General features: G+C 43.6%; 1 protein-coding gene across 2 annotated transcripts in view; it reads left to right on the forward strand.

The window, feature by feature from the left end:
• WIPF1 (WAS/WASL interacting protein family member 1) overlaps window positions 1–15,639 on the forward strand; it is a 55,922-nt gene that overhangs the window by 24,455 nt on the left and 15,828 nt on the right. For both annotated transcript variants that reach the window (XM_054636751.2, XM_077181385.1), the window contains exon 3: window positions 14,969–15,057. In XM_054636751.2, the coding sequence (XP_054492726.2) occupies window positions 15,007–15,057 (51 nt within the window). In that variant the 5' untranslated portion in view covers window positions 14,969–15,006. The remainder of the gene's footprint in view (window positions 1–14,968; window positions 15,058–15,639) is intronic.

Consider the following 15,639-nt stretch of genomic DNA (forward strand, 5'->3'; position numbering starts at 1 on the left):
CAGGCTGCCTCAGAGGTGCCAGCACCTCATGGTGCCATGCTGGCTGGGCACCACTCCAAAACACTGGCAAGAGCCAGGAGGCACTGCTGACCCTGGAGCAGTGGATGAGGCACCCTGTCTCTCCTCAGGCAATGGCTTGTGGCTCCTGCCGAGTTCAGGCAAGATGTGCATTTGTCCCTCTTGGCATATTCACCTTCCTGGCACCTCTGCCTGGGCCTGAGCTGTGCAGTCAGCAGCTGAGCCTCACATGGGCTGTCACTACACTGGCCTGAGCCCCCTGGTAAACCCATGCCCTCCAGGGCAGGCCCCCACATGGCACACTGCCTTTGGCTACTCTTGCTTCATGGAAATGTTTTGTTGTTGAAGGTCATATAAAACAGTTAGAGATATAAGTATTTAAAATAAAATACAGATAACTGAGTGGAACCTCTTGGCTTTTACTCACCATGACTTGGGAAACGCTCTTTTGACATGTGTTGACTGAACCAGCTTCCTAAGTATCAAGTGGAGGGGTGCTGTGTGTTTCCAGCCCGGGTAGCTGCAGCAGGCAAGGCAGCTGTGCTGTTTTCCCTCTCAGGAAGGCAGTTCAGGACATGCCTTTGTCTTTGTGTAGGGGGAGATTGGCTAGTTTGTGTCCTGAGCTGTGACTTTGTCCTGACTATTTTTTTGGCAGAATCCATTAATAATCATTCTTTCCAGCTTCTCCTCTTTGCTTACTAGCTAAGTACTTGCCATGTGCAGCTGTAAAAAGTTGTTTCCAAAGAGAAATAAACTGGAGCAAAAACTTGTGTAATTGGAGATGGGGAGGAAAGCAGATGGGCGTTTTCAATTTGTTGTCCTTGGATGCTTTTTGTTTCACTTGTGCCACGCTTTAAACCAGAGCCCTTTACAGGACTGTGTGCCCTCCTGCTTCTGCAATCTGCGTCCTCCCAGTCCTAGCTGGAGCAGCACCAATTGCTGTGTCCCTTGCAGGACCAGGGATAAGGGGGGCAGTCAGCATCAGTCAGAGAGCCCTGTGCTTCATCAGCAGTGCCATGATGTCAGTGTATCAAGATAAAGTCTCTTCAGGTCTCAGACTTGGACAAGACATAAAAATAGTTTTCCTCTCTCTGTTTTTTTGGGTTTTTTTTAACCCAAACCCCACATTATTAAACACATACAAATTGAAGTGCCTCTCCAGGTAGATCAGGGAATTTAAATTCCTGCGTTGTTTTTTATGTAACATTAGAATTGCTTTGAGATTGAAGGAACCACGGACTGATGAAAAACAGAACTGGTACCTTGCCATCTATTAGATAATTGCCAAAACAAGTAGAGAAGCCTATTTCATAAATGAATCTTCAGAAGCTATCTTTACTTACAGGGCTTCCAGCTGAACAATGAAACCTTAGATTAGTCACAGACAACTGTGTGCCCTCACTGTAGGTGTTTAAATTGGCATCACCTGCTGCAGATGTGTGCTGTGTACTCATATGCATACATGCAAATTTCATGGTCCCAGTATCATTAAGTATTCAGCTAAAGGCCCAGGTGTCTAATCTGAAACCTCCAATTCAATGTTATCTCACCTATATTTCATGAACATATATATTATATAAATATCAAGTCCTGCTACAAAAACAGATGGAAGGATTTATGTAAAAATGGCTTTACAAAGCTATTGTGAGTAAAATTTTTATTGTAGCTCTGTTCTAGTAAATGAAACAAAGTGTAATTGTGGTTGGTCAATACTTTGATCTCAGCTTATAATGATATAAATATGAAGAATATTAGTATTGCCTGGATTTTGTTCTTTGCATTTTGGCAGCTTATTTATGAAATAATTGAAATGTCTCTTAGCTGTACCTCTCTTTTCCAAGTGACTTTTGACATTTTTTTCTTGCCAAAAGGCAGCGTTGGAAATACTTAACAGAAAAATTCATCCTCATATTACTCAGGATGTTTTCCAGATTGGACCAAGTGGAAATTGCTGGTGATAGGAACAGCACATGAGTATTGCTGGTGATTGCACACATGCAAATTCTGATGCTGAAGGCTGAGGTCTCTCCTATAACCTGTGGAGAGATGCTCAGTGTGCTGTGGGTTAGATTTTGACTGCTCTGCAAATAGACAAACTAAATCCAAACAGAGGAGAGAGAATTTCAGATTTGTCCTTGCACTGCTTCAGCTGCAGATGGGAATCTGAGTGAGCAGGCACCAGGGCATCAGACTCCTTGCCTGGGGATATCTCTGAACACCAGTCCACAGGTTCCAAAAGCCCCTGGGCTGGAGATGACCTTCTGCAGGGCACTCTGCAGGCCACCAATTCGCTTTGGAGCTGCCCTTCCCTAGGAGTGAGTCTAGAGCAGGAGATCTCTGTGGGGTTTCTGTACATGTTTCCATTAGGTAGCAGGTTTTTTTGTCCAGTAACTGGTGTTGGAGGCAGGAAGTGCTGATCAGCTCAGAGTAAGGCATATGATGGATTCAGCAGATTCACTACTCAAGAGGAAAACATGAATCTTTATTGTCCCTGCTGCTGTTCTGGTTTAGCCCTAAAACTTCAACTGGCAGCCCTCATCATTTATCATACAGATTGTCATTACTGCTTTTGGATTATATCTTCCTTTTAAGTCTAAGACTTCTTAGGTCTGGAATGAAACCAGAGCAGTTCCTGCTAAGGATAGGTGGTACTTTTTTTTTTTTTTTTTAATGAAAAAAATAGACTCTTAAAATTTTTTCTTGTAGTTCCAACTCAATATCAGATTAAAAATGACATTTTTAAAAAGAGAGAAAATGATGGTCAGATTTAGTAGATTTTTATATCTGATGCAAAGAACCAGACAGAGATAGTGACAACCTGCTTTATTTAATGATTCCTTAATGGTTATCTGATCTGTTACTTTTGTACAATCCATCTAAAGGTAGTATTAATGTTGTCTTATTGAACATTTTTAATAGCAGTAATGTGTTGCTTCCTCTGTCTATATCTCTGAAGTTGCAGGAGAAGTTTACTGCTGGATTCTACCCAGGCAGATAATTGGGTGGTGCAGGAGCATAACATTTTGGCTTTGTTTTTAATATGGATTAGAATATGGCATCATTTGCCAGTACTGCCAGGATATTAGGTAATCATGTCATTTCACATGTGCGATTAGGTGTTTTCAGTAATATTATTATTTTTCTTTTTTGTTTTTAAATTGATCCTTTTCAAACCCAAATGTGTATGGTAGGACATTTGAGATTAATTTTAATCTCTTATCCTCGATTTACCTTCTGGTTGGGTTTTTTTATTGCTTTGGATGCAATTTCTAAGGTTTCGTAGACCATTGAGAACAGGTAATGAATTTTTGGCCACAGTATCTTGAGTAGTTTGGGATGAGCTAAGATTGGCTCCAATGTGAAGAAGGGCCAGTTCAAGTCCCAGAGTTTGGGGAGGGGTTGTTTGCTCAAAAAAGAAAGAGAAAAGAGAAAACCCTCTCATTGCTTCAAAATACTTTTTGTCCCCTCTTTTCCCTCCCCTTTATTATTTCCATCCTGATTTTAAAGTCTCTTCCACAGGTTTGTTTTTATATTTCCCAGATCCTTTAAAAATAATTACTGAAACCATAGCAGCCCATGTGAAAGCTTTCCGAGACACAGCATGAACTAGAGAGCAGGCCAAACCTCAGAGACAGAGCTCTTTTCCAAGCAAGGAAGAATGGATACTGAGAGTTTCTTTGGGTGTTTGTGCAAATGGGTGTTTTGTTGTCCAACTTCTGCGTGTGCAGATGCCCAGCATACACTGCCTAGCTTCACCTATATCTGCATTTTGGGGGGTTGAAAGTGATAGCTTACAGTAATAAGTGACTATCTGTAAAATTTGTAAGAGAGTTTCATTTTGTAGCTATTCTCAGAGGAGGATCTAAGATAAAATACCTACCTTGGTAAATACTAAAAGTATGCAAAGTAATGGTATATTTTGTATATGGTATATATTCATTTTTAAGTCAGTAAACTGAAAATTTTCAATTGCTTTATTGCAAACTTGTGCTAATTCCCTAGGCAATGTGAATTGTAAAAAAGTAACTGTTTTGTAGCAGCCCAGTGGTGTCCACAAAGAGCTTAATTTTTCCTGGCCATGTTACTGAAATAAGCTTTCAAATGGCAGATCAAATGCTGTTTTACAGCTTTTTGAAGTGGAGGTCAGAGAAAGTTTGTGAACACAGGGAATACAGGGGATATGCAGAATGAGTTCTCCTTTAGTACCTACTCAGTTAGTAAGAAGTGATGTGAGTTTGTGTTCAGTGGGTGTTTTGTGAGCAGGGCACAGAGGGTAAGTTATGGGAAGTTTGTTGATAGCTGTGGTCCTTGGAGACAGATGACAGCATATCTTGCTGGTTGCTCTCCCCAGGTTCATGGAGCAAGGTACCAGCAGTACCAGCAGTACAAGCTGAGCACAAGGCATGGCATCTCTGTGCAAACTATGGCTGTGGGCCTTGCTCCACCAGCCTTCCTGATCCAAAGGATGGGGTTGTGGGAGTCAATGCCAGCCTTGCCTGCTGTCTGTGGCACTTTTCAAATTCATTACTTATGTGCAAATATGATTCGGGTGCCTCACAAATGATCTGGTCTAATGACTAACCCTGAGCTACAGTGCAAATCCCTCCATGGGAGAGAACATCAAGGGACTTCATGGGATGCACTCTTCTTAATCTCTAAATGTGACCTCAAAGTTCAAATGCTTCAGCAAAGTCAGAAGGTACAATGAGTCTCATCCAGTTGCCTCTGAAAACTGGCCTGAGCCTTTCCATGAACTCTAATGAGAATAAATTCAAGCTCTCCATCTCTACCCTGTCCAGTGGAGATTTCTCACCACTTTGCAGCTTCAAATCATTCAAAATTAACTTCAAGAATGGAAAATTAGATTTTTTTTTTAATTAAAATCTCTGCCAGGCCTGGTTGCCTGTTTCTCACAAAACTGATTTATGGGTCATGCTGCATTGAACCGAGGCTTTTATTGACAGTAACCTGGCTCTGAGGTGGTGGTTTTCTGCACTGTCTGTGGTGGAGCAGGCTCCCTTACATTATGCAGATCTGGGGCTGGCTTTTGTTTTGTTTTTCCCACACTCCAGGCAGATCAGTCTTTGATTGCTCCTCTAATGGCAGGTATTCAAGTTACTCTAATTTATGTCAACACCTGGGCTGTAAAAACTCCAATGCACTCTTGCTTGTGCAGTTGGTCTTTCCCTGATGACTGCCCAGGCCACTTAGCTTTTTGTTTGGGCTTTTGATGTGAAATCTGAGCTGATCTCTGTGCACTGTAGTTTTTCAACATTCTCATAGGAATATTGTAATATTTATAAGAGGGATTGGAAAATGATGCTTTAAATTCATTCCACATGTCTTGCCCTTATATGCCTTAGATTTTCCCTTTAGTGGCACTTACTATTTTAATATCATTTTATAGATGCTACCTTTAGTAGAACAGCCACAATTCACTGCATGTTTAGTAAGACTTAGTTGATTGTGATGATGAAAATGCTTTATATTAAAAAAGCGTATTTGAACACTGAATTGAATTCTAAACCTATACCTGCTGAGAAATGAAACAATCTTATAGTGTGAGGGGTCCTTGAACCTTTTCTGCAAGTGTCCATTGTTGTTAAATGTTTTTGACTGCTGCTTCATGTCATCCTGTTGATTAGAGAAAGATGAATGAAGGCACCATCAGCAATGGTGTTGTACAGGTCACATCATTATTCATTTAGTGCCCTGGGCATGGAGAGGATGTGGTGTGGGGTATCCCATAGCTCCCACAATGTAATCTGCAGCTCCAGATGGGCTCTTTTCATCCCAGCCTCAGGACCTGCACAGGTTTGCCCCTCTCATTATTACTACTGCTCTGAAGGGGACTGCAGCACACCTGTGGGTAGTTGTGGGCAGCAGAAGTCCACCAGCAAAATCCCAGAGCTTGCTCTCCATATTTGATTACATTCTTGACTTTTTTCTATGTGTACTAAAAGTTGCAACAGCTCAAATGTCAAAAAAACCCTCCATTTATGGTGGACTAATTTATGGTACTTTTGGCCTGTTATGCTATAAAAAGTGGATAGAAGGGAAAAAATGCTCCAGGTTTCTGGTTTCCAATTTGATTCAAAGAGCAGGATTGCTGTTGTGTTACACAAAGCAAACAAGTGGTCAGAGTTGTAACAACCTAGAAATAAAAGTGGAGCAGTAGGTGGAAAGGCAAAAGGTGGATATGCTCATGTAAACAAAAGCTGTTTTCCCATGGTAACAAGCTGGGGATTACAAAGGTCAGACTGTCCCTTTCTGCTTCTGGGTCACCAGGTGTGCCTTGTGGGAAACATCCCTCCCTGCCCCTCACTGTTTGCTGCCTGCCACTGCCAGGCCACGAGTGACCCTGCCTGGTCAGAGATGAGTGGTGCCATGTTGTGAGGATAAGATGGTGTAAAAAGTCTTGGTCTTAAGTGCAATTATTTTTGTTCTTGTTTAGGACAAAATAATCTGGAGGCAATACTCAAAAATTCCTAATTTCTGAACTAGCCTGTTCACCCTACCAACAGCTCCTTGAGTTTAAAACAATTCTGGGGAGAAAGCTGTGCAGTGCTGAGCAGCCACATGACATTGAGTGATCACTACTACAGTGATGAGACACTGGAAAAAGTAGCCCCATTGCAGAGAAGCTCTTGGGCTATATGTTAGGAGCACTATTTTGTGGACACAAAATGTTCACAAGAAGGAACTGATGAGGAAATAAGCTGGAGAGAGACATCAGGTCCTTTCTTGCCCCAAGTGCGTTGTCCCTGTGTGGAAAGGTTGCCCCTGTGGCCTCTCCAGAGCACTGGGAGTCAGACAAGTGTCCCTTTCAAGGTCTGTGAGAATCCTCCTTGGCTGTGCTGGGGCAGTGCCTGGATAACAGCCTCGTGTGTTGGTTCCAGCACTCACCTTGATAAGAGGTGGGTGCTAGATGGTGAAGTGGTGCAGGCAGCTCTGTTCTGTACAGCTGAAGGAGGGCTCACAAACAGCTCATCCTTAGCCATCACTTCTGTCTGGGAGAGAGGGTGAAGCCTTTTGCCCTAGGGCTTTCTGCAGAGTGGCTGGGGAAAGGGCCTTTCATTTTTTGGTGTGGGGGCACCGATGGGATGGAGCTGGCAGAGGGTGCAGTGTCTGAGCATGTGTCCTCCTGTCCTGAGGACTGGAGTACAGCCCAGTAATTAGATTCTTCTGCTGGATTTGGCCCTGGCCTCCTGCTGAGGAAGGACACACATGTGCCTGTTTCAAGAAGAGTAAACTCCCTCCTGAGGTGCCTGGTGCAGCAGGGGCTTTGCCCCAGGTGTCCTTTGCAGCGCTGAGGTCCTGTTCCCCAGGACCAGGTTGCTATGGTGGGGAATGTGACCTGACCCTTGTTGCCTGAATAGACAGGAGTGTTTTTGTACGACTCCTCTGGGCACACTGGCTGAAAGAAATGACAGGAGTATGGATTAGATGTTAGCAATTTCTGTTTTCAGTGAGTCAGATACTTTCTGCTATAGTGTGTTTTCTCTAACATTATCAGCTTTTCTCAGGTCTACATTCAAACATGTAGACTGACCAAAAGCTTAGCTGTTTTTTCCAAACAGGACTATATTGGTTACCAGAGGCAGTCCTCCAAAGTTAGCCATTGCCTGTGATCCTCTGCATATCTTGAAAAGTATTTCACTGAAAAAATAATATTTTTAAAATACTTGGATTAAAACAACTTTCTCTCACCATAGCAGCTTATTTCTTAGCTGTAATTTTCTATGGATGCAGCACCACTGGATTTTCTCCATAAAAGTCTCAATTGTGTTTGACAGATGAGGTTTGCTGGATGCAACTTGCTGTGGACCATAGGTGCATCTGGCTGTTACTGCTCTCACACCTGGGGTCATGTGCTGGCTCAGGGCTCCCTTGACTCACTTGTCACTGGCACACACAGTAACCTGCTCTGTTACTGTATTCCTGGGGTGGTAGGAAGTAGATGCAAAGCGCTTAGGGCGTTTTAGGTCTCTGGGAAATTACCCAGTGTGAGCTGCAGATCATGCTGACTGGAGGATCAGTGCGCTTGGCTGGATGCTCTGGGATGAGGGAGTGAGCATGAGGAGTGTGGAGGAAGATGGAGATGCTGTAGGGTTGACAGAGCACAGGGGCCTGGGATAACATGCATAGAGCCATGAAAGCACCTGACAGCATCCTCACTTTTTTTCCCTTACAAGTCATGTCTTTTGATTGTTCTTGTTATTATTTATCTTTACTGGTCCTTGCTAGCTCCCCAACACCTGCACCTTTCATATACCTCTTACAATGGCATAACTGAGTTAAACTAACTCTGCAATTTCTTGAAAAGGTATGTCCAAAACAAAACAAAAAATATATCCTCTCTCTGCAGCCTAAGTATGGCAGGAAAAATGCTCACTTTGATACTGCCTTGACATGTTTTATTTCCCAAGAACTACCCCATACACTTCTGCCAGAGACCCTTCAGGCTCTTGCCTCCCACTTCTCCCCTTTTGGTCCCTACCTGCAGCAGGATGGTGTTGCATCCCCCACATCTATCACTGCTGAATTGGAAAAGGTGCACTTCCCTATGGGAGATCCTCCTGTGTGTTGTTCAGCTTGGGCCAAATCCTATTTCAGGGCCACATAGATCTCATCCACTTCCACCTGTGCCTGTGAATAAAGCTTGTCACCCATCACCCCTCCTGGGCCTAGGCAGGAGCTCTCCATCACTGACTGGTATACCTCCTCTGCCCTGGCATTTTGTGTAAGGGGTGGCATTTTTCAGTGTGGTGGAAAGTCATACTCAAACCACTCCTTTTGGGTACCTCAGAGAGTTTCCTTGAAATGCCAAAAGTCCCCAGTAAAGTAGGCTTCCTCTCTCTGACAGCAGCAGCTCCCCAGAATTTCCCTGGGGAGGGAAATTCTCAAACACCCAGAGTAACTTCTCTTCTGTTGGTCTCTCTTTTGGCTGTCCAGATCTCTGCAAGTGGTTTTAAGGGTGAAAAGTTAGTGCCTGCTTTTGGTACCACAGCTTCCTTCAGACAGGATAGGACAATCTACATTCTCACACCCTTGTAATGTCCTGTCTCAGGCCACAAAGATTACAAAAATTACAAGATTACATTTTGTAATCCCTGCACCAAAAGGATTGTCTTCTCAGCCAAAAACTATTTTCAAAGACCATCGCTGGTGTTAAAGGACTCAAAAATACTGACAGTAACATTTTAGATGTCACTTTGTTCCCCTGGAGTTGGTGAGCGTCAGAAGTTTTATCCCAGTTAGGAGAATGAAAATCCAGGCTCTCCTGCTGAGTAGAAGGCTGTTACACAGCAGTCCCCAGTGTCTCAATTAAAATTTGTATCAGGTTACTTGAGTGCCAGATAGGCTTTTCACTCCTCCATGTGCAAGTTGAGGCCAGAGAGTCTCCTAAATATTCTTTCTTTACTCTGTAGGGGAATTCTTCAGTGTCTTCCAGTAGCTTCAGGCCCAACTGAATTCGGTTTGGTACCCTTGTTGAACTCTTTAGGGACTAAAACTCATCTGTCTGTATATTTATTTATAGATGTCTATATATTTAGGAACTTTAATAAAAAGAGAAGAAGTAAAACACCTGATTTTTTCGGGGGGGATTTACTGGCGCGGTGTTGCATGGGAGGAGCACCTTCAGCATGCTCTGAAGTTCTCATCCACACTGTGCCTCACTCCTGGGCTGACACTTGGGGCAGGCAGCCCCTCTGGCCTTGGGAGATTGTGGTGGTGGAATGTGGGACATGTAGGCTTACTTATGACTCAGGTCTGCCAAGGAAAGTGGCAGCAGGGGGTTCAAATTTCATTACATCACTGTCACTATTTTTGGCAAAAAAGCTTAATAGCTCAGTACTCTGTTAAAAAATGATTAATGAAAAATATTGTGGTCTCTATAAAACTGATTGTAAGTGATTTTCCAACTGCTTTGTAGTGTGTTTAGAGTTAGCTGTCCTTTTTGTTTTGAGAGCCACCTTACTAAAGTATTTGGTAGTGTAGCCCAATTTCCTCAAATTCAGATATTAAAAGAAAAAGAATTCCTTTCTTTCATTAGGAGAAAGTAATGGATTTTGAAAGAATCAAATCAACACTGATTTGGAAGTTGGGTCCTTTTGCATAGGGGAGCAATCAGCATTTTAATTGGCAACTTCAGAGATTTTTCCCCTTAAATTTATACATTCTGTTTTATTTCTACAGTTGTTTGTTCCTTCCTCTTTTTTTGCTTGGAAATTAATCATGCAGGAAATGATTAACCACAGTGAGCTTGTCTGTCTGCCTCTGACTCAATGTTTAAGAGGGAGGGCCTTCAAGCAGCTCAAAATGTCTGACCTGATACAAACCAAGCACTTGCAGTGTGGTTGTTCACACTGTCTATCCCACAATAAAGGTTCATGTTGCTTTTTGTTTCTTTTTAGCATTTGTAATGCTCCTGAAATGATTTCTGAAATACCAAATTAAGTCTGAAGCACCCAAAATGTGTGTTTCACTGCGTTCAGTGTCGTGCCATTTTTGCCTATTGCTCTTTGTGGCTCACTCTGGAGAGCAAGGGGCTCTCTGCAGAATGCCATGTGCACTTCCTCTCTCCTCTATTTTGATTTTTAAATGAAAGGAGTCTTTATCGTGATGCATTGCATAATATTGCATTTTAATATCTTTCCTGGTGGCGGCTGCTGCATGTGCCTGGTAGTTTGCAGAAATCAGAGCTTTCTTATGCAAGTATTCTTTACTTGGGCACTGTTGGAGCATCTCATTTGCGGGCGGCTTTCTCCAGGGGCAGCAGAGGTGGGCTCTGTGCGCTGCCGGGAGGGCTGCAGGGAGGCTGTGGCCAGGGCAGGCAGTGTGAGGGTTGCCTGGTGGGTGCCTGCTCTGCCGGGCACAGCCCTGCTGGGGAGTGGCACTGGCAGCCACCTGTGGGAGCCCTTCTCTCCTGCTGCCAGTCCCGACCTCGGGCTCGGGGCTCGCTGCCTGATGCTGCGGTCACTGCAATCCTTTCTGCCAACCCACCAACACTCACCTAGACACGACGTTTCTACATAGCTTCTTAAAAGATGTGATCATTTACACTAAAAATGCCTGACATATTTTGTAGGTGCCTAGAAAATATGTTAGGATATGTGTCCTGGGTTTTCAAGTACCAGTACGCCTTCAGCCTTGGTCTTTTGGAACCAGCTCCTTTTCAACAACCCTGCAGCACCAAGCATTATAAGAAACTTGCTTGTTAACAGATTTGGTGGGTAAAATTTATTACTAGGTGGATTGGTTACTATTTCAGGTATTTTATAGGGTCAGTTGTTAGCAATTTAACATAATAGCCTTTTCTTAAATTCAATTCTTTCCCACTGACCAAAAGCAAATAATGGTGTGAGTCCATTGCAGAAGTGTAGGACAGTAACCAAAGCTTTCCTCCAATGGCAGAGTTACACTTAACATCTCAGCACATCTCTATGCTCTGTGAGAAACAGTCATCCTGTGAACTGGTGATGAACAAAGCAGCTGCAGAGCTGGAGTTCAGCATTGTGCTGACTCAGCTGTTCTGGTTCTGCAGCCCAGGAGGTACTCTTCTCCCAAGGGCTACTCCCAGCACTGCCCTGGGCTGTGAGAGCAAGCCACCAGGTCACTGCATCTCTTCAGACCATTGTTATTTTTTGTATAGGCTTATAGTGAGTCAGACAGAGAAATAGACTGTACAGAATTTAACAGAATCTCTTTGGAGATTCAAAGACAGAGGTGCTGTTTCTTCCTGCAAAGTTTCAGCTTGAGTTTCTAAAAATCTCTTTTTCATCAGCAGAAGCAGAGTCAGTGACAAAAGTAAGAGTGAAGCAGTATTGCTACTTTGGTTTTAAACTTAAATTTGACAATCTAGGTTGTTTATGGGCTCTGTAAGTGTATGCATGATAGGTTTTTGTGTGGGCACACAGGTTTTTCAGTCACGCCATGTGATCTCTTTTCTGGTGGCTCCTAAAGGAAGTGTGTGCTCTAGAGCCCCATGAGTAAACAACCCTGCAGGATGCTCATGTTAAACTTCAGGCCAGTTTTGCCATAGTTTGGTTTATTACAGGAGCTTGTCCTGTGCTTCCAAAATGCTATTTTCCAGCCTGTCTCTGAGGGCTACAGGGCTTGTTCAACAGCAGCAAAATGCAAGCTCACCAGTGTGCACCTAATTTCGATGGCAGTTCAGTTGAGAGAGCCCTTCAGTACCAGAAATACCAACTGGTGTGCAGTGGTTGAGTACAGGAACACATAAGATGGGATAGAGAAGGAGGGAACACCTGGTGCATTTCTCCCCACTGCCTCCTTGCAAATCATACGTGCAGAAAGGGTTTTGGAGAAGCTGCATGGGTCTGTGGGTAGTGGCTTCCCCTTAGAGAACTCAGGCTTCAAGCATCACTTTACTTCCTCTTTATGCCACCAATTCCTTAAGAAGCTGATCTAAAACAATCCAGTTAAAAGGGAAAAAAGTAGAACAGAGCAGCCCAAGAGGGAAACAATCTCTAACTGACAGGGAGGCAGACAAGTTATGGTATTTTACAGGAAGTGCTTCACAGACCACCTGGCTCACTTGCTGCATTCAGGTCTTAGCTGCCTTAAAGGATTCATTTAAAAGTCTGATATCAAACCAAACTGTATTCTGCCTGCTCCAGAAACTTTCCTGTGACACATGGAGTGCCAGAGAGACTGATGGTACATTATCTAGACTGCTTTGACTTCCTAGCAAAGCAGTGCAGAGAGAAGAATTTCTCTTTTTAATCCGATGAAGCAGTTAAAGGCTTGGTGAAATACCCTTCATGGGTAAGCTAGAGACAACTGCAGCTGTGAAAAGACTGTGTTAAGAAACAGGATGGTTGTGGTCTATGGTAAGAAATAATTTTCCTGTTGACTATTTTTTTAAACAGGAAGCTGAAGAACAAAGCAGCATTAGTCGTGGTGCTTTTAATAGGTTTCAGATTTCAAATATTGCATTTAGAATATGCTGATTGGGAAAGGATAGGGCTTTGTGCAGCTTTTATGTAACAGCTGAAAGCTACAAATTTGGGAGATGGGAGTACAACTAAATTCAAGTGGATCCTCTGAATATGAAGCTGTTGTTTCTCTGAGGGGGGTTAAGGTGCTCAGTAATGCAGCAGAGGACTGATGAGAGCAGGCTGCTCTGTTTGCAGGACTCTGAAGGCGTGCATTTGAACAGCACCGTGTAGGCTCAGCTTCAGTTTCCTCTTTGCCACTCACCCTGTCTATCCGCCAGCTTCCCCTCTGCTTTGCTCACTCTTTTGCAATAACTGGAAACAGTTTCTGCAGTATGGGAGAAGAAAACCTGCAGGCACTAGTGCCTCATACCACTTTGAACTCCATGACTTTTCTAGATGGTCAGCCAGAGCTATGGGTGATGCGTCTGACTCTTTCCTTCACAAAGATTTTACACAAAATCCATTAAAGTCTTATTTCAGAAAATATTTCTGCTGAGGAAGGTTACTCAGCAATGTGGGGAGGAGAGGGGGTAGGGAAGGGGGGGTTACAGCTGTATTCTAATTCTTTTGAAGCATGAGCATCTGATGAGATTAATCTGTACTTCTAAACAGTTTTTTCTGACACGCATATCATGGATCATGTCAGATGCCATTACAGACTTCGTAGGTGGTGACTCACTGCAAATGCCATTTTGTTTCATTCAGCACATTTTCATAATGTTCATTTTAACTACAGAGGGTACTGTACCTGGCATGATAGTGATTTTACAGATACTGTGCTATTACACTTCCCCTCGGTCTCATCTAAAACATTTAAGTTGCTTTAAAAAGTAAGAGCTGTGTATGCATATAAATAACTGCCCTAGGGACCTCAGCCATCAGCCTGGGATTTTCTGGAGAATTACCCTTGTTCCTATTCCCACTGTGTTTACCTGTTTTATGCAAACATTATATAAATCATTATTACTAAAGGTGGCTCAGGTGAATGGCCAGCATGGGTGAAAGCTCAGATAAAAGAGTAAAGCACATGCTGAAATGCCATAGCGCTATTAGAAGTGCTCCAAAGCCCCTGATAGGCACAGTTCCAGCAAGCTGAGTGCCAAAATGCCACACAAAGCCCTTGTGACTTGAAAATATAGTCCCTGACACTTTGGGCTTTTTTTGGTTGTTGTTCCATAATTTGGTTGCAGTAAATCTCTAGATCTCAGGTGTGACCCTCCAAGGATTGCTTGAGGATGAAAGTTCAGCTTGAGGTGGGGAAAAGTGGGAGTGTGGTCCCTGGCAGGGAAGCTTGTGAAAGGCTGAGCTTTAGCAGCCAGGCTTTTCTGTCTGCAGCAGCCTGCAGCTGAGAGGCCAGGCTGCCTGCTTGCCCTTCCTCCTCAGGGGGAGTTCTGGAATGTGTCTGTGTATGCTGCTTCTGAGGAGGAGGAAGGTGCATTCAGACATCATGATGGAGCTTGGGATCTTCAGAGCAAGCAGGGAGAGAGGACGAAGCATGAGTCCATTCCAGAGCTCTGCTGTTCCACCCTACCCATAACAGTGGAGGTGCAGGAATCTTTTAGCAACTAAAGGGATTTAACAAGTTGGCATCTCTGTCTGAGTATGATCCTAAAGTATGATGCCTTCTTCAAGTAAGGGCTGATGGTATAGCTTTGGAGCTATCCTGAAGCACTTCCATGGGAACAAGATTGTTGGTTACTGCATTTTGTGCACTGCCATAGCAATGCATGGATTGTGTAAGTGTTCAAAACTGAATGTATATCTATGGGTTTCTGTGGCAGTGGGGATCATGTAGGGAGCCCCTGTTTAAAGATGTGTCTGGTTTCCATGCAATTAAATATAAAGTGCTTTTTGCTGATTATTTAGGTTTCAAAAATGTAGGATATAAACCTGTTAGCTGCAAGGATGTTTTCTAGCTGGGTAGAAATTTATTTATTAAGATGTATTAATCTCTGGACTTTGTGTGTTTGTGTTTTGCTGTGCAGGTTTCTTAGCAAGAGCAGACAGAGCTCAGCCTTCCACCATGCCTGTGCCTCCCCCTCCAGCTCCCCCTCCACCCCCAACACTGGCCTTGGTAAGTTTTACAGGAGGTAAACATATGCACTGTTCTCTGCTGCTGCTTGTCACTTGGAATAGGATGTCCAGAGATACTGAGATGTGGATGAGGGTATCCATGATATTTGGGGAAAGCTGTCCAACATATTGTTTATGGTTGATCGTTGGTCCTGCGAGAACGACCATCACTTCGACTGCCTTCCAGTTCTCATGTGGATGTCACAATCCGCTCCAACTCTCCATCCTTTTATTCTTCCCACACTAGTGGCTGATCTGGTGGAGAGACGACAGCTTGTCTAAATGGGACTTGCAGTCTTGCCTTTCTCCAAACCTGTACTCCCACCTTCTCCCTTGTTCTACTCCAGTATTTCTGTGACTTGAGCCTGAAAAAAATAAATCCTATTGTTTAAATTTGGTAAGGATAGCTCTTAGCCAGCACAGCTCCCTCAGCCAGCCTGTGCTATCAGAGCACAGGATCTGGCACAACGTGGTAAGTGAAACTACATCAGGCCTGGCTTAAACTGGGATAGAGCTTGTGCTGTGCTTGCCCTCCCAACAGTCAGTCACCTCACTGATAAGAAAGAAGGCTTCTTGAAATGCC

This window comes from Agelaius phoeniceus, chromosome 7, assembly GCF_051311805.1.
Source record: "Agelaius phoeniceus isolate bAgePho1 chromosome 7, bAgePho1.hap1, whole genome shotgun sequence".
Taxonomy (NCBI): Eukaryota; Metazoa; Chordata; class Aves; order Passeriformes; family Icteridae; genus Agelaius; species Agelaius phoeniceus.